The sequence below is a fragment of the Squalius cephalus genome (genome assembly GCF_949319135.1).
Source record: "Squalius cephalus genome assembly, chromosome: 25".
NCBI classification, from domain to species: domain Eukaryota; kingdom Metazoa; phylum Chordata; class Actinopteri; order Cypriniformes; family Leuciscidae; genus Squalius; species Squalius cephalus.
Window position 1 is genome coordinate 1356355 of NC_137146.1, and position 25548 is coordinate 1381902.

General features: G+C 37.7%; 1 protein-coding gene across 1 annotated transcript in view; it reads left to right on the forward strand.

The window, feature by feature from the left end:
- sspo (SCO-spondin) overlaps positions 1–25548 on the forward strand; it is a gene marked incomplete at both ends in the record, with an annotated part of 134412 nt that overhangs the window by 142 nt on the left and 108722 nt on the right. The window contains 17 exon segments of the mRNA XM_079863328.1: positions 172–398; positions 1130–1261; positions 1354–1486; positions 6875–6964; positions 7221–7430; positions 8658–8740; positions 9152–9327; positions 12621–12821; positions 14497–14599; positions 15179–15337; positions 15663–15748; positions 17612–17737; positions 18441–18597; positions 19433–19673; positions 21296–21437; positions 24349–24472; positions 24896–25068. Coding sequence (XP_079719454.1) covers positions 172–398; positions 1130–1261; positions 1354–1486; positions 6875–6964; positions 7221–7430; positions 8658–8740; positions 9152–9327; positions 12621–12821; positions 14497–14599; positions 15179–15337; positions 15663–15748; positions 17612–17737; positions 18441–18597; positions 19433–19673; positions 21296–21437; positions 24349–24472; positions 24896–25068 — 2563 coding nt within the window.

The window sequence follows — 25548 nt, forward strand, 5'->3', positions numbered from 1 at the left end:
TAAGGCCAGACATTTGACTGAGGCCGAATGTCACGCTTCCACCACTCGCATCACTGTTGAAAGGCAGGCCCAAGTCTCTGTGCTGGAACCCCGAAGCCAACAAAGCTGTGCAAACCCTGAAAACTGCATTCACAACCGCAACACTCCTACGCCATCCCGACCCTGACAAAGGCGCCTTGGTGGAAGTCGACGCATCCACAACTGGAGTTTGTGCAGTCCTATCCCAGCAGTAGAAGTCAGCCAAACCTCTTCCATGTGCCGCCTTTTCCAAGAAGTTTCCCCGGTGGAGCAAAAGTACGACATCGGTAATCGTGAGCTCCTGGCTATCAAGCTTGTGCTAGAAGAGTGGAGGCACTGGCTAAAAGGAGCTCGGCACCTGTTTGTGGTACTTGCTGACCGTAAATACCTGAAAGAAGCAAAGAGATTAAATCCTCTTCAAGACCAACGGGCTTTAACTCGTTTCCAAGTTAGTATCTCCTATCGTCCTGGTTCCAAGAATATCCATGCTAATGCTGTCTAGACTCCACGCTTCATCTGAATCGACCGTAGATCCTGAACCAGTGCTTCCATCAACACACTTCGTTAATCCCATTCAATGGAACATTGAACAACTCCTTGAAGCCGTCCATCAAGAGCCTGCTCCCCCGGGGTGTCGCGTTGATCACACATTTGTCCCCAAGTGTCATCGCATCAGCACATTCTTCTTTGGGTACTGGCCACTGGGGGACCACCCAAACCCTCTCGCTCCAACAACAACGGTACTGATGGCCTGGCATGGCTAGTGACATCAGGCGTTTCGTCCAAGGATGCCAACTGTGTGCGGTTTCCAAGGTCCCACGCCACCTACCATCTGGCAAGCTCCTTCCTCGACGCCCATGGTCACACCTAGGAGTCGACTTCATTACTGATCTACCAACCTCAGGAAGGAACACATGTATCCTGATAATCATAGACAGATTCTCCAAAGCCTGTAAGTTGATTCCCTTGAAAGGTCTTCCCACATCCCTGGAAACTGCAGAGACACTGTTCAATCATGTGTTTTGCAATTTTGGTATCAATTTTGGCATGGTTTTGGATCATGGCCCACAATTTATATCACAGGTGTGGAAAGCTTTCTTCTCGCTCCTAGGTGTGACCATCAGTCTGACATCCGGCTACCACCCCCAAACCAATGGTCAAACAGAGGAAAGTGCTGGAGATCAACCACTTCCTTTGGACCTTTTGCCAGAGTCCCCAGGAACCGGTTCCTCGCCTGGGCCGAGTATACCCAAAATTCCCTCCGACAATCTTCCACTGACCTCACCCCTTTTAAATGCATATTTGGCTTCCAACCTCCACTGTTCCCCTGGTCAGGTGAGCTGTCAGAGATGCCTACCATCAACCACTGGTTCCAGGAGAGCGAGAGGGTATGGGATGAGGCTCATCACCATCTCCGCAGCACCGCAGACATAAAAGCTTTGCAGATGTCAGACGAGGAGACACACCGGTATACCATCCAGGACAGCTTGTCTGGCTCTCTACATGGGACATTCGTCTGCTCCTGCCCTACCAGAAATTGAGCCCCCAATCCGCTGGAGCGGACCATGGAGAGGGGGGTAATGTCACAGATCAGCCAGGCTCTCACTTCCACCACACAGCGATCTCTGTCACCACACTACTAATCACGAGTGCCTGTCATCAATTACACCATTATCAACGCACCACATAAGCACACACCTCAGTCAAATGTCTGGCCTTAAAGACTCCACCTGTTCTTTGCATTTCTCCAGAGTGTGTTCCAGTTTCTCCACGTCTGTTCCTGAGGAAATCTATGTGCAATACTGAACTCCATCCCCACCATACCTGTCAACACTCCCATATTTCACATATTCAGGTCCATTGAAAATCTGTTCCAGTTAATGGAGTAGGCTACGGGCGACGTGTAATATTCAGTACCTGTAAACTCCACCCGCTGGAACGGTTTCTTACAGTAACTGAATATTACACAACATCACCTGTTCAGTTTTGAAAACTGTAGCCAACTCACAGATTTGTGGCCTATACCTTATTTTAGAAATCTGTTTTTCTGTATATTGACTATATTGTTAAGATGAATACAACTGTCTTAAATTAATTTTTCTATGATTTGGCGACGTGTATAGATGACATGAAACCGCATGTGATTGAACTGAAACCCCCCCCCCCCCCAGGTCTCCCGTATTTTGATACCCAAATGTTGACAGGTATGATTCCCACTACTGAGGTGTGTTTATCTCCATTCTCCACCTGCATCGTGAGAAAGTATTAAGACTGTCATTCTTCTGCCCGTTCTTCCCATCTGATTTATTGCCATATTACTCACCTGCCTCTGCCCTGTGTTGCCAAATAAAGTGTGCCTGGATCCTGGATACCTGTGTTCAGTGTATATATCCTGACCCTATCCTTCTCATTTGCCAGTTTCAGATGGAGACACTTTTGACAAAACGACCAGCAGCATCTCATTCTCTTTTTTTATTCCTCCAGATCAAACTGATGTTAAACATCAAACTTAGAGATTGTAATGTTCTTGTTTGGTCTTAAATATACTGAGCCGCCTACCAGGAAGACAACATTTTATGTTTTGGTTTCTTATCGTTTTAACTGTAATTGACCCTGGTCACTATATGGAGCTGCTCAAACAAGTAGATCAGCATTTCAAAAGCATCACAGAACCACATTGTTTGCACTCTTCCAAAAGTCAAACTTGATTTATAGTGACTCTGCATGGTAATCTGAGATTGGAGGAAGTGTTTTAACATCTTCCCTTCTGAGGTCAGTCGTTCAAGCTTAATATTGCGTACTGAAAAAACATTGGTGTAGGATTTACTTAGAAACCATTTCAATCAGAAATTGCTTGTACAAATAAAAAAACTCATTGAATTAAACTGAAATGGTATTTTCTTGTAAAACAAAATACCTTGGTTAAAAAGTAGCATTTGCTTTATTTTAGTGCTGGGAAACGATTAATCGCATCCCAAGTAAAAGTTTGTGTTTACATAATATGCATACTGTGTATAATTATTTTGTGTATATATAAATACACACATGCATGAACTTAAGAAAAATGTGTTTATATATAATATAAATGTGTGTGTATATATATGTATATGCAAACATTTCTTAATCGCTGCCCAGCACTACTTTATAACTTTTTTACAGTTTACTGATGGATGGGAGGGCATATTCTGCTCTTTATGCTGTTCTTCCTCAACAGTGTCATTGAACACACACATTTCTATAGTTTAAGACCATCCTAAAGAGACGCGTGTGGTAAAGAGGAAATCTTCTCGGACCGCAGGAAATGTTGTATGGTAGCAGCTGTGTTTGTGTCTGGAAACCCCCCAGGTCTCTTTCTCCAAGCTCAGGCCAGAGATGTTGGTGGCGTTTACATGCCCCCTGCTCCTCACCTATTGACTTACTTTATTAAATAAACGCCCCTGAAATCCTTCCACCAAAGTGAGTCTTTATAGGATTAGACCTGCACAAACAGCCCTCCATCAGAGGGATCTACCCTCACCGTCTAAACCCCCTTCTCCCGTTGTGATGGAGGGACATTGGCGTCACCAAATGATGAACTAATGGATGCATCTACAGCTGTGACCCTTCAGACTTTCCACCAATGACACGCTTTCCACATGTTACCAAGGGCCCGTCCACTGCTCGCCATTTAAAACCTGCCAACCTACACATAACCCGACCAAAGAACTGCTCTACACCTGTGGAAGACAGCGAACACTGAGCCATATCTGGATTTGGAATATATTGGAAACAAATAAAGACGAAGGAATCGATTTGTGAAGACATCGGACTCTCTTGTGCTCTGACTGAGGTAAAAACTCATGGTTATGTAATTAATTACTATATTTCATAACTGTAGTCCTGCATCATTGTCTTTTTAAAAGCATGTCTCACTTTTTTTTAGATTTTATGTTAAATGTAGCTAAAAGGGAATGTTCTGGCAAGGATCTCTCAAAGTTATGAACAAACGTTCTTCCAGTAACACATTCATTTAAAGTTATCTGGTTTTTAATAATGTTCTCAAAACCTTAGCACAAAAACATTATTTATACAACATTCATGGAACGTTTTTTTCCTGAAACTTTTTAGTTGGACGTTCATCTAGTTCATCGAATATTTACAAGAAGTTGGATTATTTTTATAGTGCAGTGACCTCTTATACGTCAAAAGATCAAGGGAAATTTGATTTCTCAGTTCATGACCCCTTTAATTTATTAAATATTTTGTTTAATGAATCAAACAGTGTTTTAAAAACATGCCCATTTTAAAAATCAAAAGGATTTTTTTTCTTCATAGAACTTGTTTAGAAACGTTTTTTCCTGAAACATTTGAGATGTTCATCTAGCATTTGTTTTTGTTTTTTTTTTGTTTTGTTTTTAACTGTGCAACTGTTTCGGAATGTTCAGAGAAAATACAAAAGTAACATTCCCAAATTGTTTGCCAAATGTAATATTCTCTTGTAGTCCAGTCATTTTATGAAAAAAGGTTGAACAAATTGCAACAGAAGCAAACTCAACTGATTTTGTATCCTCAATATGTCCTGAGTAAGGAAAAAAAAGTCCCGAAGAATCCCATTAGGGGAAAGTTTAGAAAAAGACCCAAATATAGCCTATTCATACGCCTATTCATACTTTTTCTTACGTGAATAGGGTAAAATTTGTAACCTTTAGATATCACCATGAAAATTACTGAGTTGATTACTTACATCAAGCCAAACAAAAAATGTATTACAAGTTTTTTTTAAATTGTTTGTTAACATGGACAAACGGTCCATAATTTAATTACGTATGTCTGAATGGAACCCATTTCGGCTACCCATGAGCATTAATACGTAGAGGCGGGAAGAAGTACTTTAGAAACCAGCCTTCATTAATTATTATTGCAGAGATTGGGGTTTGGGGCTGGGTCCGTGGGACTGTTTCTGGGGGACGAGTCTGAGGGAAGAACAGGAGACAATGGTAAGGAGAATGCAGAAGACAAAAGGTAGGTAAAATAAAAAGTGAATCCCCAGAAACAGTCCCACAGACCCAGCCCCAAACCCCATCTCTGCAATAATAATTAATAAAGGCTGGTTTCTAAAGTACTTCTTCCCGCCTCTATGTATTAATGCTCATGGGTAGCCTAAATGGGTTCCATTCAGACCTTAACATTAAGTATTTTACTGTTATATGTCAACAAGATTCAACAAGACCTGGCTATACCCTGTGTTTAGATCTGTTGTGGTATTTATGCAAATTAGCACATACGTAATTAGATTATGCACCGTTTGTCCATGTTAACAAACAATAAAAAAAAAACTTGTAATACAATTTTTGTTTGCCTTGATGTAAGTAATTAACTCAGTAATTTTCATGGTGATATCTAAAGGTTAAAAATTTTACCCTATTCACGTAAGAAAAAGTATGAATAGGCGTATGAATAGGATATATTTGGGTCTTTTCCTAAACTTTCCCCTAATGGGATTCTTCGGGACTTTGTTTCCTTACTCAGGACATATTGAGGATACAAAATCAGTTGAGTTTGCTTCTGTTGCAATTTGTTCAAGGTTGACACCCATTTTGGCTTAAAATGACTGGACTATTAATGCTTGCATAACCAAGACATTTTTTTTGTTGTTGTTGTTGTTGTTACCAGAGAATGTTACCAGAGAACATTAAAAAAATAATGGTTTCGTAACTTAATGGGAACGTTAGCAAAAAAAAAGTTAGAACATATTTTTTTCCACTGGGATATAAAGTACCAGACAATAATTTGGACAAATAAGTCATGAAATCTCCAATATAATTATGGGAATGATCAAAGATGCAGGCTATGTAAAGAACCTTATAATCACAGGCACACTTATAATTGTCTTTTAAACTAATATCAAGCTTTTATGCATTTAAGACAAAGGGAAACAAATCGATAGGTAATATCATAACTGAAGTGTATACACTGTAAAAAAATGAATCATGAGTCTTGTCATTTTTATTGAAAAAATGAAGGTGATAATTAAAAATATTGTGTATATTTTATTAAGAAAATTGTGGTTCAGTGTTTTTTTGAAAATCTAAATAAAAATGATTTCACTAATAAAACCAAGACATACATTTTCCTTTAAGGAAACATACACAGTTTTGAGGCTTGAACTGAGGAACCGATAAATCTGATATAATTAAGGAAAAAAGGCTACCAATTTATTTTAAGAGAATTAGCTCAATTATGCAGTTTTATTTAGAGACACCATTGTTAGTTCCCAGCATGCTTTGCACATGGCTGGAAATGGAGAGTAAATATTGAAATTAAGTGTTATTCAGTGTGTTTTTGAGTAAAGGGAAACATCTGTTAATTTTTATTGTTCAGTTATGTTTGACATTTGAAAGAGTTTCTATTATGTTAAAGTTTAGATCGTTAGCATTGTGCAGAAGAGGGCTTATAGGCTGTGAATAACCACATGTTAATTCTCTGAGTCATGTTGCTTTGTTCATTGAGCAATAACTTTTATAATGATAAAGCAGTAGCAAGTTTGTTTCTGTGCTGTGCTAGCAGCAAACAGTCTTTTAAATATGCAATATAACTCAGTCAAATATAAACAGGTCATTTCCCTTCACTCGAATTCACACAATTTTGATTCAACTTAAAATAAAAAAGCATATTTCTCTAAAAAATATTAAATTCACTCTGTCATAGACTAAGTAAATTAGGGGATTTTACATGATTTATTCAGGTAGATTCCATGAAAGAAATCAAGCCTTAACTACGCAAAAATATCATATGTAATATTGTTACGTAAATAGCAGAAACATTTTTAATTGTTTAGGATGAAATAATTACTCTTTTCTTTAATTGGTGTTTCTAGGCTGGATGGTGAAGAACTTCAGCTCTTCAGAGACACAATGAAGGTTCTGCTTGTGTCTCTACTGGGGCTTAATCTGGTCGTGGTCACGGGGTGAGATACTTTACCTAACATTACGTTTTAACTAGTGCTGGGCAACGTTTAATCGAGATTCATCACATCCAATAAAAATAAAAATTTGTGTTTGCATAATATATGTGTGTGTACTGTGTATATATAAATACACACATATGCATGTATATATTTAAGAAAAATGTGTTATTTATATATAAAATATATTTATATATAATATAAATTATGTGTGTATATATATATGATCCTTTCTTTGACCCCTGACCCCTGACCCCAGGCACTGGTGTGAACACACGGTGGAGGAGACGGTGGAGAGGATGGTCTCGCCCCGTGTGCAGCGAGAGGTGGATTGTTCCTCGGTGTATCAGTTTAACACACAGGGCTGGAGGCTCGACGTGGACCGGATGCGGCACGAGCACGGAGGAGATGACGGCATCGCGCTTTATTACAAAGGACAGGGATCTAAAGCGTCCTGTTACATATTCAAGTGAGGAAATAACATCAGTATCCCAGCTATTCTGTCAGATCAGATACATGTCCTCATGTATATTTCTAACATAGGTATTACGATTAGTTTTGTAATTTGTTGTTTTTACTTGATAATAAACTGACTTCTCTTGGTGTAACCCTGTGGTTCCCAACCAGGAGGTTGACTTAAAATTATTTTAATAAAGACAAAAAGAGCTTTAACACCTAAAACAACAAAAAAATCTATATGAAAAGTGAAATCATTTTTCTCATTTTATTTTGTCTCAAATCATTGTTATTTAATTCTTGGAAAAACCTGGATATATATATATTAGGGCTGTCAAACGATTAATCATGATTAATCGCATCCAAAATAAAAGTTTGTTTTTACATAATATATGTGTGTGTACGGTGTATAATTATTTTCTATATATAAATATACACACATGCATGTATATATTTAAGAAATATTTGCATATACTGTGTATATATATTTATATTATATATAATTTATATTATATATAAATATTTTATATATAAATAACACATTTTTCTTAAATATATATGCATGTGTGTGTATTTATATATAGAAAATAATTATACTCCGTACACAGACATAAATTATGTAAACACAAACTTTTATTTTGGATGCGATTAATCGCAATTAATTGATTTGACAGCACTAATATATATATATATATATATATATATATATATATATATATATATATATATATATATATATATATATATATATATATTATATTATGTCAATCTCCCCAAATAATTTTTCAATGAAAATTGCCATATTTCTGTGTTAAAAATAATTTTAAAAGCCTTATCGAATAATCACAAACAGTTTGATTATTTGTATAGTACAATGACCTTTTATACATCAAAAGATCAAGGAAAATTTGATTTCTCAGTTCATGACCCCTTTAATTTATTAATTATTTTGTTGAAATAAAATCACAGTCTTTCAAAAACATGCCCATTTCAAAATCAAAAGAATTTTTTTTCATAGAATATTTTCATAGATATTTTTTCATATAATTTTTTTTGCAAAAAAAAAAACAAAATTATTGAAATTAAGTTAAAGAATGTTAAGAACATGTTTTAATAATGTTTTAAATTACTTACCGTGCTATTTACATTTCAATGTGTAATTAATTAAATTAACCACATATTTTTACCGAAGCATGTTGCGATGTCTTATCATATGTGTGTGTGTGTGTTTGTCTCTTAGACCTCCAGACATTGAGACGGAGACGGTGAACCGGACGCTCAGACAGTGTTGTGAAGGCTGGGCCGGCCCGCACTGCTCACAGGGTGAGATCACACGCCTGGAGTCTTTGTGGATCATCGGATATTAAAAATGTTGTTGAATCACAAGTCGGGCAAATTTTGGAGACTATGGAAACCTGTGCATTCTTTTCTACAGAAACTTTGACCACCTACTATGGGGTTTTTACTCTGCTTTATTTCTTTTCCTTTTTCTGTCATGTGTCTGAATAATATATGCGTGAAGAGACGTATACTTTTTTATATGTAGCTGTTCATCTCTCAGCGCTTTGGGGTTTGTTTGTCTGTTCATTGACGTGTGTCTGTATTATTTGAAAATCAAAATAAATAATGATTTTTAAATTTTTTTTGAATGTTGTTGATATGTTATTTTCTCTCAGAGAACGTCTTCTTCATGCATGTTATGGTGATATGCATGTTGTGTGTCTCTGTGTGCAGGAGTGGGTGCCAGGGGTCAGTGCTTCTCCACCTGGACGTGTGAGGAGTTTCCCGGGGTTCATAACTCGTCCCTCATGGCACTCGAGCAGTGTTGCAGTAACCTGTGGGGATTAAGCTGGAGAAACGCATCCGATCAGACGTGTCTGTCGTGCACATACACACTCCTGCCAGGTTACTAGTGTTCTTCACATCCCTCAATAGATGCTTACGCTTTAATTTAAAGTGCACCTGTTATGCTTTTTAGGATAGAACGCTTCATAATAGCTGTTAATATAGTATGTGAATGTAAAAGGTCTACACTAGCCTGGGAAAACCCAGACAACTTCCGGCAAATTTAGATTTGCTCTGCAAGTAGTCTGGCAAAGAGCTCATTCAAGCCCATTTCCATGGCCTCGAAATCGCGGCACCAATCAGAAACGTTGAGGCGGGCTTTACACGATGACGATCGCTCTGATTGGTTTTAGGTCTATCCAATTGCGCCCAGAGGCATTTGAGCGACGTCCGTTGGTGAAGCGCACCAACTTTTAAATGCATTATTATATTCAAATTGCAAACACATGAGGACAGTCTCCATGAAAGACCCACTGGCAGATGAACGTGCTACTACATTTCTCTCCAAAACGGTAGGAAATTAAATTAGATTTAATAGAGGATTTTAACTGTGACACGATGATTGACAGGGCAGTTTACGTGACAGGATGCACGCGACAGATCCGTCCGATAAAGATGACGAAGTAGTATGTCCCAAAGCTTGCCTAATTTTTTGCTACGCATTCAAAAGTAAATACATTTTCTTCACAAAAAGAGTACATACTTTTATGGCGTAGTGTAACTTTGGGACACCGCATATGGCTTTACACGATGCCGATCGCTCTGATTGGTTTTAGGTCTATCCAATTGCGCCCAGAGGCATTTGAGCAACGTCCGTTGGTGACGCCCCTTTGGAAATGAGTTATTAAAGGAGCTTTGCCAGACCATAACTCAGTTACTACTGAGAATGGTCTGGTTTTAACCAGGCTAGGTCTACACAGTTTCAAAGATCAAAGTGCAGATAAATAAAATTATTGTCTCCCAAAAGATAGAACTATTAACTACGACTTTTACCTCAATAATCTTCTAATTACTCATTATTAATAGTTAGTAAGGTAGTTGTTACGTTTAGGTATTAAGGGATGTAGAATATGGTCATGCAAAATAAGGCATTAATATGTGCTTTATAAGTACTAATAAACAGCCAATATCTTAGTAATATGCATGATAATAAGTAACTAGTTAATAGTGAGAACTGGACTCTAAACTAAAGTGTGACCGAAAGAACTGATTCTGAACTGAAGCGAGTCGTCTAATTCCAGTCTCACTTCCTGCTGAATCTGTAGGTGTGTAACTAATTAGCGTAATGCCCGTCTCTGGTCTTGATTGGCTGAACAGCGTCTCTTAGCCCCGCCCTCAAACATTGTAGTTTATCTCAGACTGTAAGAGTTTGGTTCGTGTTGTTCGTGTCGAGAAGACGCTGTTTTCTGAGATTGATACGGTAAAACCCACGCCATCGTCACTTTTCATATCACTGTGATCAAGAGCTGAGATTAAGATATGATAATGAGCGTTTGGATTCTGACCAATCAGAGCAGAGCAGCTCTCAGAGCGGCGGAGCTTAGAGAGACTGAATCTTCAAACGAAGCGTTTCAGACACTGAGAGAAAGAGCTGACGCTGCAGTGGAGATTATGAGGACATTAAAGTGCAGATGCATGTGAATCTGTTGTAGGAGACTCTAAAACAACATTAGCAACCCTTTATATGCACATTTATAAATATAAAATTTCCATCAATTTCAATCACAAATTTTTAACATTAACGTAATGTGAAGCATATTTGTAATTCATACATAAATGAAACAGGTCAGATTTCTGTAATAGTTCTAATAAATGGAATGTGTTTAAAAATAAACAATAACCAGGTTTCCATATTCATGCATATTTATTACCTTTTTCATTTCTGTATGACTGACAAATATGCATCACATTACATTTATTAGTTTGTTAAAACTGTATTATCCAAATGTATGGAAATTTTGGCAACACTTTATTTTACAATGTCCTTGGTACATATGTCACATGTACTTACCACAGTAATAACAGTAAATTATGCATAATTACATGCAACTAACCCTCAACCAAACCCTAATCCTAGCCTAACCCTATAGTAAGTACATGTAGTTAATTATTATTACTCAGTACTTAAATATATAATTACACTGCAACAATGACACCTTAAAATAAAGTGTAACCAAAATTTTATATGCAATTCAAACACATCTTTGTTTTGCACTCATTTATTTCAGATGACGCAAATTCTGAATCAAGATGCACCAGTGCTACATTTTCTAAATGTCATAATCATTTGTTAACAAACAAGTATTCATGTTAACTTGGTCGGCAGATTTGAACATTGATGTCACACATAAAGAGTGGGATCGTATCTGTGAAAACACTAAGAGGGTTTCAAGAGACATTCAAATTAGATTAATCCAGTATAAGATCTTAATCGATTTTATTGGACTCCGACCCGGCTGTTTAGGCTGAAGCTGAGGGATAATGCAGACTGCTGGAAGTGCTGCAGCTCGGAAGGGACTCTTTTTCATCTGCTCTGGGAATGTCCCATGATTCAGAACTATTGGCTAAAGATTCATGATTGCATTGAAAACATTACCCGGACTAGCTTGGAGTTCTGCCCGGGGCTGTATGTATTAAATGATCCACAATTGACATCGAACTGTGGAGCAGCGGACTTTATTCAGACCAGTATAATGGTTGGAAAACAAATAATAATGAGTAACTGGAAGAATAAGAAAATGAGAAAATGAGGAATGAGAAACGGAGTTGGCAAAAGTATCATCATATGAAAAAATCTCTTTCAACATTAATGACAGGGCGGAAAAATGTGTGGCGAAATGGGGAAAATACGTGCAATATATTGCTTCCAGATTAGAGATTTTTTCTTTATTTATTTATTTATTTTCTATCTGATTTCTATTACCTCTTTTGGCTTAATCGTTTTTGTTTTTTTATGCAAAAATGTATCATCACTATGGGATATATGTTAAGATGTCAATTGTAATGTTGACTACAGTGTTGACTAAAATGTAACAGTGGTGTTCAAAAACTCAATAAAATACTAATTACAAAAAAAACAAGTATTCATTACTTCAATGAGCTCACTGTTTCTGCATTAAATTATTACATTGTTTAAATTAATAGATTTTTAGCATACTGTGATTTTGTATATGTACATTTCTGAAATACATAACTTTTCAGTTTCCTCTGATGACAGATCACTGTAAATTGTAATGTAGATATTTTCTGTAAAGCTGCTTTGAAATGATGTGTATTGTGAAAAGCGCTATACAAATAAACATGAATTGAATTGTATTTATTTGAGTGTGTTTCTGTGTCTCTCTCCTCAGACGTCAGGTCTTCTCCGGTGATTCGTGGCTTTCGTGACCCGCAGGCCTCCGGCACCTGTATGAGTTGGGGCGGGACTCACTACCGTACCTTTGACCGGAAACACTTCCACTTCCAGGGCAGTTGCACATACCTGTTGGCCTCATCCACAGACGGGACCTGGGCCGTATACACCAGTTCAGTGTGTGACACTGTGGGACACTGTCGCAAGGTACAAACACACACTCGCTGTGAGTTTATATTCCCACAAACGCCTGTTTAGAAGTCAGCAGGATCTCAAAATGGACCATTTGCTTAAAGTCTAGTCAAGTCACCTTCATTTATAGAGCGCATTTAACCATACAGATTTTTCAAAAGCAGCTTTACAGAGATAATAGGAGATTACGGTAACAGAGATTGTTTTGGCTTTACAGCAGCTCTAGAATAAAGTTATTGTCCAGCTAAAGTTAGTTTTGATTGATTCACTTCCGTTCTAAAAATCATTAGTTATTAATTTAGGGGACACTTACACGACACCGTTTTAACTGAAAACAGAAAATTTATAATGCGTTCTTAACTTAATAGAACACTTGTTCATGGTCTTTTAGTGCATAATTTATCGGTCGATGTTATAAACATATTTTACCTTAAAAAATATTCATCAATATTAATCTTTTATCAAAATATACTACTTTTCCTAAAGATTTCAAATTCAAATTAATTCCTCATGGATAAAATCAAGTCATTCATTATGTTTCTTGTTTAATATATCCAGTTGTATTATATTTATAATATAATATTATAATATAATATAATATTTATTATATTTGGAGGAAAAATTGGTTGCAATTTCATGTTCATATGTTGATATTGTTGCAAAGAATAATTTTATGGTATAAATGCAAAATTTTCCCAAAGGCTTTTTCTCGGTAGCGTTACTTAAAGCCTTAATGCATAATGCATTATAAAGGCATTTATTATCATGAATAATGCATTACATTTTTTTGCATTATATCATATAATGTATTTTAATCCAAATAAATAATTGTAACCAAAGATAAAATGCATTATAATATTTGCAGATTCCTTGTTATATCTAAAAATTGGTTGTTTGCCATGTGTTTTATGCATTATACTTTCTAAAGGTGCAACAATGAATACAGTAGATAAGTATTATAATGCATTATAAGGTGCATCACAAGGCATGATTAATGCATTAAAAATACTTTTATAAAATAAAGGTTTTAAGTAGTGTCCATAGAAAATTAATTCCTCATGGATAAAATTAAGTCCTACATTTTATTTATTATTGAATATATATATGTTGTGTTATATATATATATATATATATATATATATAGAGAGAGAGAGAGAGAGAGAGAGAGAGAGAGAGAGAGAGAGAGAGAGAGAGAGAGAGAGAGTTTTACTTGCAAAAGCCATTTCATGTTTACTTGAGATCTTCAACATGTTGAAATTGTATCAGAGTTTTAGTTAAAAACTTTTAGGCTGTACGATCAGCACCAGGAAAGTTGATTTGTGTCTTCGTTTGTGACTCAAAGATCGGTCAATTCAAGAAAAGTATCTTATAATCACATCTCTGAACACAACACTCTTCTTTTGCATCTGGTTTCAAGTTGTTCAAGGTCATTATGAACAGACCGATGAACAAAACATATCATTTGTCTCAAACAGATGTGACATTTGTTTCTACAGCTGGTTTCTGTTGGTCATTGCATGAGAAATCCATGAAACCATCAAGCTGGAAACTTGGCAGCTTATCTTGAACCTCAATGATGCAGAAAGTGTAATTGGTTTTGGGAGTTTGGGATGTTATTATATTGATTATGATTGTTGATTGACAGGTGGTCGTCTTGGCTGTTGTTTATGTGGTTTGTTCTGTGTTTTAGGGTCTGCGGATGATGTTGGGTCTTGGCTTGGTCTCTATTCACAAAGGAAACATGACGGTTAATGGTTTATCTCTACCGCAGGGTGAACCGCTCTTCCAAAACGGTAAGAGACGCTTTATTCCTGATACTATATTATGTTCTGTATTGCTGATGAAAAACTCATCCTTAACCAGTGGCATATGTTTTTTTTTCCCCTGCTATATTTCAATAAACATTTTTTTAATAGTTTAAATAGAAGTTAATTTTAGTTAAAAAGTAAATTTTTAGTAGTTAAAATGTTTTTAATAGTTTTTAATAGTTACATTTTTTAGGAGAGTATATTTACCCATACTTATATTTAGGATATTTATTTATTTATTACACTTTTTTCATTTATATTTATTTATATATCTGTTATAATATTTTTTGGTCTCCCTACATAATTTATCTTCGGAATACATAGTTGCAATTTGGGGTTTTTTTTGTCTTCTTCAGTGTAATATTTGTTTTTGTCCTGTTTATGCTGCTGTAACTTCTAAATTTCCCCTTGGAGATAAATAAAGTTTTTATCTATCTTAGTTAACGATGATTACACGGTTTGGGGTGTGACTTCCTGTTTGCTGTTACACTTCATGTTACTGGCCAAGTAACTGTGTATGAAATATATTGAAGTGTGTTTCTGGTGACGTGTGTGTGTCGTCAGGAGTCAGCGTTCACTGGCTGGGTGATTTTGTGTTTGTGGAGAGCGGTTTGGGCGTCAGACTGAAGTTTGACATGGAGAACACCGTCTACCTCACCGTCACCGCAGAACACCTCACGGCCACTAGGGGGCTTTGCGGAGTTTACAACAACAACCCAGATGGTAAGAACATTTAGCTTGGTTTGGAAAGATTGCATAAATAAAGTTACCAAATTCTGACATATTATATTCTTTCTACTGCATTTTGAGTGTATATTTTAATGCATTCCTACACTTAAAAGAAAAATGCTCACTTAGAAATTGCTAGTAAAATTCGCACATAATCACATTTACATTTATGCATTTGGCAGACATTTTTTTATATTGTATTTCAAGGGACACATTTACATTCTTATCAGTTCTTGCTTTCCCTGGGAATCAAACCCATGACCTTGGCGTTGCAAGCACCAACGCTCTACTGTTTTAGTCATTTTAACATTTTCTGCAGATGACTTCACTACCAGCGGTGGAAGTGTGTCTCAGTACGCCGCCAGCTTTGGAAACTCATGGCGTGTACAAGATCAGCAAGGCCAGGTGGGACACGATCTCTTTAAGTATTTACATACAATTTGATTGATCAAAAAAAGAGGCAGCAAGGCTACTAAATAGAATAAGCTGTGTTTGCATAATCATGTATTTTAAGTCCTTATACCCTGTTTTGGATGTGAGCATACAGTAGTGTAGTGATGCTGCTGAGTTGTGTTGTGCTGTGTAACACAGGTGTGTAGTGATGCTGCTGAGTTGTGTTGTTGTGTTGTGTAACACAGGTGTGTAGTGATGCTGCTGAGTTGTGTTGTGTTGTGTAACACAGGTGTGTAGTGATGCTGCTGAGTTGTGTTGTTGTGTTGTGTAACACAGGTGTGTAGTGATGCTGCTGGGTTGTGTTGTTGTGTTGTGTAACACAGGTGTGTAGTGATGCTGCTGAGTTGTGTTGTTGTGGTGTGTAACACAGGTGTGTAGTGATGCTGCTGAGTTGTGTTGTTGTGTTGTGTAACACAAGTGTGTAGTGATGCTGCTGCGTGTGTTGTTGTGTTGTGTAACACAGGTGTGTAGTGATGCCGCTGAGTTGTGTTGTGTAACACAGGTGTATAGTGATGCCGCTTAGTTGTGTTGTGGTGTGTAACACAGGTGTGTAGTGATGCTGCTGAGTTGTGTTGTTGTGTTGTGTAACACATGTGTGTAGTGATGCTGCTGAGTTTTGTTGTGGTGTGTAACACAGGTGTGTAGTGATGCTGCTGAGTTGTGTTGTTCTGTTGTGTAACACAGGTGTGTAGTGATGCTGCTGAGTTGTGTTGTTGTGGTGTGTAACACAGGTGTGTAGTGATGCTGCTGAGTTGTGTTGTTGTGCTGTGTAACACAGGTGTGTAGTGATGCTGCTGAGTTGTGTTGTGTTGTGTAACACAGGTGTGTAGTGATGCTGCTGAGTTGTGTTGTTGTGTTGTGTAACACAGGTGTGTAGTGATGCTGCTGAGTTGTGTTGTGTTGTTGTGTTGTGTAACACAGGTGTGTAGTGATGCTGCTGAGTTGTGTTGTGGTGTGTAACACAGGTGTGTAGTGATGCTGCTGAGTTGTGTTGTTGTGGTGTGTAACACAGGTGTGTAGTGATGCTGCTGAGTTGTGTTGTGTTGTTGTGTTGTGTAACACAGGTGTGTAGTGATGCTGCTGAGTTGTGTTGTGTTGTTGTGTAACACAGGTGTGTAGTGATGCTGCTGAGTTGTGTTGTGTTGTTGTGTTGTGTAACACAGGTGTGTAGTGATGCTGCTGAGTTGTGTTGTGTTGTTGTGTTGTGTAACACAGGTGTGTAGTGATGCTGCTGAGTTGTGTTGTTGTGTTGTGTAACACAGGTGTGTAGTGATGCTGCTGAGTTGTGTTGTTGTGTTGTGTAACACAGGTGTGTAGTGATGCCGCTGAGTTGTGTTGTGTAACACAGGTGTGTAGTGATGCTGCTGAGTTGTGTTGTTGTGTTGTGTAACACAGGTGTGTAGTGATGCTGCTGAGTTGTGTTGTTGTGTTGTGTAACACAGGTGTGTAGTGATGCTGCTGAGTTGTGTTGTTGTGCTGTGTAATACAGGTGTGTAGTGATGCTGCTGAGTTGTGTTGTTGTGCTGTGTAATACAGGTGTGTAGTGATGCTGCTGAGTTGTGTTGTTGTGTTGTGTAACACAGGTGTGTAGTGATGCTGCTGAGTTGTGTTGTTGTGCTGTGTAACACAGGTGTGTAGTGATGCTGCTGAGTTGTGTTGTGTAACACAGGTGTATAGTGATGCTGCTGAGTTGTGTTGTTGTGCTGTGTAACACAGGTGTGTAGTGATGCTGCTGAGTTGGGTTGTGTTGTTGTGTTGTGTAACACAGGTGTGTAGTGATGCTGCTGAGTTGTGTTGTTGTGTTGTGTAACACAGGTGTGTAGTGATGCTGCTGAGCTGGGCCACAGCTGTGATCTCTCGAGGGACGTTTCTCTACGCCGCGACGCAGAGACAGCGTGTCATCGTCTGAAGGAAAGCCCCTTCTCACACTGCCATCACCAGGTCAGATTATAATAATCATATAATCATAATTTGTTGCATTTATATAGTGTTTTTCTGGGTACTCAAAGCGCTTTACATAGAATGGGGAAATCTCCTAAAGATTACAGGAAACTTCCACTAGATCGATTAACACGCTTCCTGAGCAGTGTTGGGGAAAGTTACTTTGAAAAGTTATGCATTACAATATTGCGTTACTCCCTTAAAAAGTAACAAATTTCCAAATGCTCAAGCAAACCTTCAGCTGCTGTTATTCTGGAAAACGGAAGAATATGACCCCTATACACTTGATTTACCAATAAAAACAAAAAAAATCTATAGTCATATTTGCTTATGGTTTAACTGAATCATCCAAGGTCAGAAGCAAGTACATTGGTCAATAAAGTGAGATTAGATGCATAAAAATGTGTTTTATTTAACATATTAAGTTGAAGGTTTGCATAGTATTCTGATTCTGCATTTCACAGATTTTATTCATTTTGAGGAATATTGAATCTTTTTTTGTGTGCAAGTGAGATGAGTAAATGCTCACATTTAGTCTAGAGCTACAATAACCGAAAAAGTAACTCAGATATTTGTTGTAAATTTTAAAAGTAATGCATTACTTTACTAGTTACTTGAAAAGTAATCTGATTACATAACTCAAGTGACTTGTAATGAGTTACTCTCAACACTGTTCCTGACTCACATCTGGCCCTTCGCTCAGGTGGATCCCGGCCCGTATATCGACACGTGTCTGTATCTGTACTGCAGTCTGGATGTGAACGAGAGAGAGACGGCGTTGTGCGATACGCTAGCCAGCTACGTGCGCGAGTGCGCGACACAACACGTCGTCATCCGCTGGAGGGCCGCCGGCTTCTGTGGTAAGAATCATAATATTTACTTCCTCCTAAACTGACTTCTGTTGGCACTAAAAGAATCTCATGGATACGATTAGAATATAGTTTAAAATATAAAAAGAAAAACGTATCAAAAATATTTATATATATATATATATATATATATATATATATATAATTTAGATTTCTTAAAGATGAACCAAGTTTTGTGGCATTAAAAAATTACTTTGAAATCCTTAAAGCATCTGAAAAAATTATTTGTTTAAGTTTAATGTTAATATTTTTATACTTTTGTTTTTATGTATTTCAGATACATGTTTTATGGATACATGGATAAAACATAGTTAAGAATAAATTTAAAGAATAGATAAAAATGGATAGGTGAACAAGAGAAATATGGCGGTATCTCTCTCGAATAAATAAAAATGAAATTAGATTAAAATTAAATTAACATAACTTATTTATTTATTTAAAATAAATACATACATAAATTAAAATAAATAAATAAATAAATACAAATTACATTAAAATAAATTAGATTAAAAAAAAAAATTATTTATTTAACAAATAAAAAATAATAAATAAACCAGTATCTAAAAAAATTATATATATATATATTATATTTTATTTTGTTTATAACTTTTTTATTTATTTATATTTATATATTTATTTATATATTTATATATATATATATATATATATATATATATATATATATATATATATATATATATTTATTTATATATTTATTTATATTTATATATGTATATTTCTCTCTTTCTATTCATGCTACATGTATTGTGTTATTTGCAATGGTAAAAACACAGTAAAGTCGTTGTTGTTGTGTGTCGGTCTGCAGAGCGTGTGTGTCCGCGCGGTCAGGTGTTCTCGGACTGCGTGTCGTCCTGTCCTGCGAGCTGCTCGTCTCCCGGTCCTCCGGCGGCGGGTCAGTGTCGGGACGAGTGTGTGGGGGGGTGCGAGTGTCCTCCGGGTCTGGTCCTGCACGCGGCTCAGTGTGTGCGACGGGTCGACTGTCCCTGTTTCCACCGGCGCCGCACATACAGCGCAGGAGACGCCATCAGACAGAGGTGCAACACATGGTGGGTCCAACAGAGACGACTGGTTCCAGTTCGCATGGATCCACGGAAACGACTAATAATTCTGTATTATGCTGCCGGACAAGTCATTTGGCGATGTTAAAGAAAGAAAGACTGCTCTGCGCTCATATACAGTTAAACCAACAATTATTCAGACACCAGATATAATTTTTGATATTTTTTCACTAGTGTGATCAGGACACTATAGTTCATTTCTGTAAGTGAGGAGAGCAAAATAAAGTAAACTGTGACATATTACACCCAAAAATGATTCATACCAGTAAAATATATAAAAATTTGGGACCAAGAATGATTCGGACACTTTGATCTGATCATGTTTTGCTGTAGTGTTTTTTCTTTAATAGCTAATGCTCTTTTTACACACAGACTGAACACAATGAAGCATTGCTTTCATGTGTGAGACAGTCTAACAGAAGGATGGACAAAACCAGTCAAATATCAAGTTCGATATCAAGAAATATCGAGTTCTTGTCAGATTTTATTAGCATTTTCTAAACTATAGCGAATAAACTGTGATAATGTGAGAAATGTTGGAAGGTTTCTGAATAATTTTTGGTTTGATTGTATATTCAAACGCACTGATCGAAAGACTAAACACATGATATGCATGTTCATGCCTCACCGTTTTACCAGATTCACGTTTTTGAAGTTTACACGGAGATGAGAACATTTTTTTTAAAAATTCAAAACTTGCACCTGGGAGCCTGTTTCAAAGTTTGCGTTCTCGAGCTCCAAACACTGGTGTCGTGCAAATGAACATCCAGAACACATTAAAAGTTTCTGTTTTTAGTTAGAACGGTGTCGAGTAAGCGGCCCATAAGTTAAAGGGTTAGTTCACCCAAAAATGAAAACTCTGTCAGTAATTACTCACCCTCATGTTGTTCCAACCCTGTAAGACCATAAACCTTAAGTTTATCAAGTGACGAGAATACTTTTTGCACACAAAAAGTATTCTCGTCGCTTGATAAACTTAAGGTTGAGCCACTGGAGTCACTTGGACTATTTTAACGATGTCTTTACTAACTCTTCTGGGATGGCAGATCTCAATTACAGAGAAGCCTATGGAGAAGTGATCAGCTCTCAGATTTCATCAGAAATATCTTCGTTTGTGTTCTGAAGATGAACGAGAGTCTTGCCGGGTTGGAACAACATGAGGGCGAGTAATTACTGACAGAGCTTTCATTTTTGGGTGAACTAACCCTTTAATAACTAATGATCTTTGCAACGGAAGTGAATCAATCAAAACTAACTTTATCTGGACAATAACTTTATTCTGCTGTAAAGCCAAAACAATCTCTGTTACTGTAATCTCCTATTATTACTGTAAAGCTTTCCTGTAGCTCAAACAGTAGAGCTTTGGCGCTTGCAACGCTAAGGTCATAGGTTCGATTCCCAGGGAAAGCAAGAACTGATGAGAACTGGTAAGAATGTAAATGTGTACCTTGAAATGCAATGGACTTCGCTTTGCATAAAAGCGTCTGCCAAATGAGTAAATGTAAATGTGAAGCTGCTTTGAAATGATCTGTATTGGTAAAAGCGCTCTATAAATGAAGCTGACATGAAGGTTCCTGTTGCGTTCTTACTGGTGTGTGTGTGTGTTGTAGTGTGTGTGGAGCCGGTCAGTGGGAGTGTTCTGCTGAGAGATGTGAAGCTCAGTGCGCTGTGATCGGAGCGATGCACGTCACAACCTTCGACCAGAAGAGGTTCAGCCTTCAGAGCGGAGACTGCCAGTTCACAGCCGTCGAGGTCAGTCACTGAGGAGACCCGGGGTGTGTGTGTGTGTGTGAGGGATTTGAGATCATCTGTGTGTGTGAGGGATTTGAGATCATCTGTGTGTGTTTGGAGTGATTTGAGATCATCTGTGTGTTTGGAGTGATTTGAGATCATCTGTGTGTGTTTGGAGTGATTTGAGATCATCGGTGTGTGTTTGGAGTGATTTGAGATCATCTGTGTGTGTGAGGGATTTGAGATCATCTGTGTGTGTTTGGAGTGATTTGAGATCATCTGTGTGTTTGGAGTAATTTGAGATCATCTGTGTGTGTTTGGAGTGATTTGAGATTATCGGTGTGTGTTTGGAGTGATTTAAGATCATCTGTGTGTGTTTGGAGTGATTTAAGATCATCTGGGAGTGATTTGAGATCATCGGTGTGTGTTTGGAGTGGTTTAAGATCATCTGTGTGTGTTTGGAGTGATTTAAGATCATCTGTGTGTGTTTGGAGTGATCTGAGATCGTCTGTGTGTGTTTGGAGTGATTTGAGATCGTCTGTGTGTGTTTGGAGTGATTTGAGATCATCTGTGTGTTTGGAGTGATTTGAGATCATCTGTGTGTGTTTGGAGTGATTTGAGATCATCTGTGTGTGTTTGGAGTGATTTAAGATCATCTGTGTGTGTTTGGAGTGATTTGAGATCATCTGTGTGTGTTTGGAGTGATTTGAGATCATCTGTGTGTTTGGAGTGATTTGAGATCATCTGTGTGTGTTTGGAGTGATTTGAGATCATCTGTGTGTGTTTGGAGTGATTTGAGATAATCTGTGTGTGTTTGGAGTGATTTAAGATCATCTGTGTGTGTTTGGAGTGATCTGAGATCATCTGTGTGTGTTTGGAGTGATTTGAGATCGTCTGTGTGTGTTTGGAGTGATTTGAGATCATCAGTGTGTGTTTGGAGTGATTTAAGATCATCTCTGTGTGTTTGGAGTGATTTAAGATCATCTGTGTGTGTTTGGAGTGATTTGAGATCATCTGTGTGTGTTTGGAGTGATTTGAGATCATCGGTGTGTGTTTGGAGTGATTTGAGATCATCTGTGTGTTTGGAGTGATTTTAGATCATCTGTGTGTGTTTGGAGTGATTTGAGATCATCTGTGTGTGTTTGGAGTGATTTGAGATCATCGGTGTGTGTTTGGAGTGATTTGAGATCATCTGTGTGTGTTTGGAGTGATCTGAGATCATCTGTGTGTTTGGAGTGATTTGAGATCATCTGTGTGTGTTTGGAGTGATTTGAGATCATCTGTGTGTGTTTGGAGTGATTTGAGATCATCGGTGTGTGTTTGGAGTGATCTGAGATCATCTGTGTGTTTGGAGTGATTTGAGATAATCTGTGTGTGTTTGGAGTGATTTGAGATCATCTGTGTGTGTTTGGAGTGATTTAAGATCATCTGTGTGTGTTTGGAGTGATTTGAGATCATCTGTGTGTGTTTGGAGTGATTTAAGATCATCTGTGTGTGTTTGGAGTGATCTGAGATCATCTGTGTGTGTTTGGAGTGATTTGAGATTGTCTGTGTGTGTTTGGAGTGATTTGAGATCATCAGTGTGTTTGGAGTGATTTAAGATCATCTGTGTGTGTTTGGAGTGATTTAAGATCATCTGTGTGTGTTTGGAGTGATTTGAGATCATCTGTGTGTTTGGAGTGATTTAAGATCATCTGTGTGTGTTTGGAGTGATTTAAGATCATCTGTGTGTGTTTGGAGTGATTTGAGATCATCTGTGTGTGTTTGGAGTGATTTGAGATCGTCTGTGTGTGTTTGGAGTGATTTGAGATCATCTGTGTGTGTTTGGAGTGATTTGAGATCATCTGTGTGTTTGGAGTGATTTGAGATCATCTGTGTGTTTGGAGTGATTTAAGATCATCTGTGTGTGTGTTTGGAGTGATTTAAGATCATCTGTGTGTGTTTGGAGTGATTTGAGATCATCTGTGTGTTTGGAGTGATTTAAGATCATCTGTGTGTGTGTTTGGAGTGATTTAAGATCATCTGTGTGTTTGGAGTGATTTGAGATCATCGGTGTGTGTTTGGAGTGATTTAAGATCATCTGTGTGTGTTTGGAGTGATTTAAGATCATCTGTGTGTGTTTGGAGTGATTTGAGATCATCTGTGTGTTTGGAGTGATTTAAGATCATCTGTGTGTGTGTTTGGAGTGATTTAAGATCATCTGTGTGTGTTTGGAGTGATTTGAGATCATCTGTGTGTGTTTGGAGTGATTTGAGATCATCGGTGTGTGTTTGGAGTGATTTGAGATCATCTGTGTGTTTGGAGTGATTTGAGATCATCTGTGTGTGTTTGGAGTGATTTGAGATCATCGGTGTGTGTTTGGAGTGATTTGAGATCATCGGTGTGTGTTTGGAGTGATTTGAGATCATCGGTGTGTGTTTGGAGTGATCTGAGATCATCTGTGTGTTTGGAGTGATTTGAGATAATCTGTGTGTGTTTGGAGTGATTTGAGATAATCTGTGTGTGTTTGGAGTGATTTGAGATCATCGGTGTGTGTTTGGAGTGATTTGAGATCATCGGTGTGTGTTTGGAGTGATTTGAGATCATCTGTGTGTGTTTGGAGTGATCTGAGATCATCTGTGTGTGTTTGGAGTGATTTGAGATCATCTGTGTGTTTGGAGTGATTTGAGATCATCTGTGTGTGTTTGGAGTGATTTAAGATCATCTGTGTGTGTTTGGAGTGATTTGAGATCATCTGTGTGTGTGTTTGGAGTGATTTGAGATCATCGGTGTGTGTTTGGAGTGATTTGAGATCATCTGTGTGTGTTTGGAGTGATTTGAGATCATCTGTGTGTGTTTGGAGTGATTTGAGATCATTGGTGTGTGTGAGGAGTGATTTGAGATCATCGGTGTGTGTTTGGAGTGATTTGAGATCATCAGTGTGTGTTTGCAGGATTTCGTGGACCAGAAGCTCAGCGTGGGCATCAGTGCAGGGCAGTGTTCAGGAGGATCTGCTGGGTGTCTGAGAGAGCTGAGGGTCACTGCGCTGACGACTACACTCACACTCACTGACTCAGGTCATACATCTCTTTCTTCATCTGTCCATCCACCCATCCATCCTTCCCTCCATCCATCCGTCCATCCATCCATCCATTTGTCCATCCATCCATAGATCCATCTGTCTCTTCCTCCATCCATCCATCCAACTGTCTTCATTGTCTTCATTCATTCATTCGTTCATTCAATCTTTCTTTCTTTCGTTCATTCTTTCTTTCATTCATTCTTTCATTCATTTTTTCATTCATTCCTTCATTCTATCTTATCTAGATCTAGATTCTTATCTAGATTTATTTATACACAAATGTATATGTATTTCATTTCACTCTAGTTACTTTTATCATCCACAAAGCTTTACCATACAATATAAAATAGATATTGTTACAACAAGATAAAACAGCAAAACAGAAGTCCTCAAGAAGACTGTAAATCTGTCATCTCAGGTTCAGTGCTGGTGAACGGTCAGCGAGAGCCTCTGCCGGTGATCACAGGAGATCTGATGGTCCGAAAGGCTTCCTCGAGTGTTCTGCTGATCCAGGCGTTCGGGGCTCGACTGATGTGGCATCTGGACGGGCCTCTTCTCCTCATCACCCTACAGCCGGGGTTTGCTCATAAGGTACCACAGTAACACACTGATCTCTTCAGTCTTTATTTATTTACAGATTCTAATAATAGAATATGGATTCTAAAGGCCCGTTCACACCAAGGACGATAAAGATATAGTTCTAAAAATGGTTCTCAATATTAAAGGTGTGGTTGATTGTGATTTCTCTTTTCTAACTTTAGCTAGTGTGTAATGTTGCTGTTTGAGCATAAACAATCAAGTTCAAAGCAAAGGGAGATATTTTATTTTACAGAAATAATTTTTTTAAGGACTACAGCAAACGACTGATAGGGACTACACTAGGTTTGTGACATCACGAACCCCAAAATTTACATAAACCCCGCCTCGCAACAAAGGGCTCTATATGTCTCTGCTAAGAACAAGCTGTTGAAGCTCCGCCCCCTGTGCCGGGAGCAGCAGCTCATTTGCATTTTAAGAGCCCACACACAAAATGATGCATTTTTGCTGACCCTAAAAAAAAAGACAATTTTA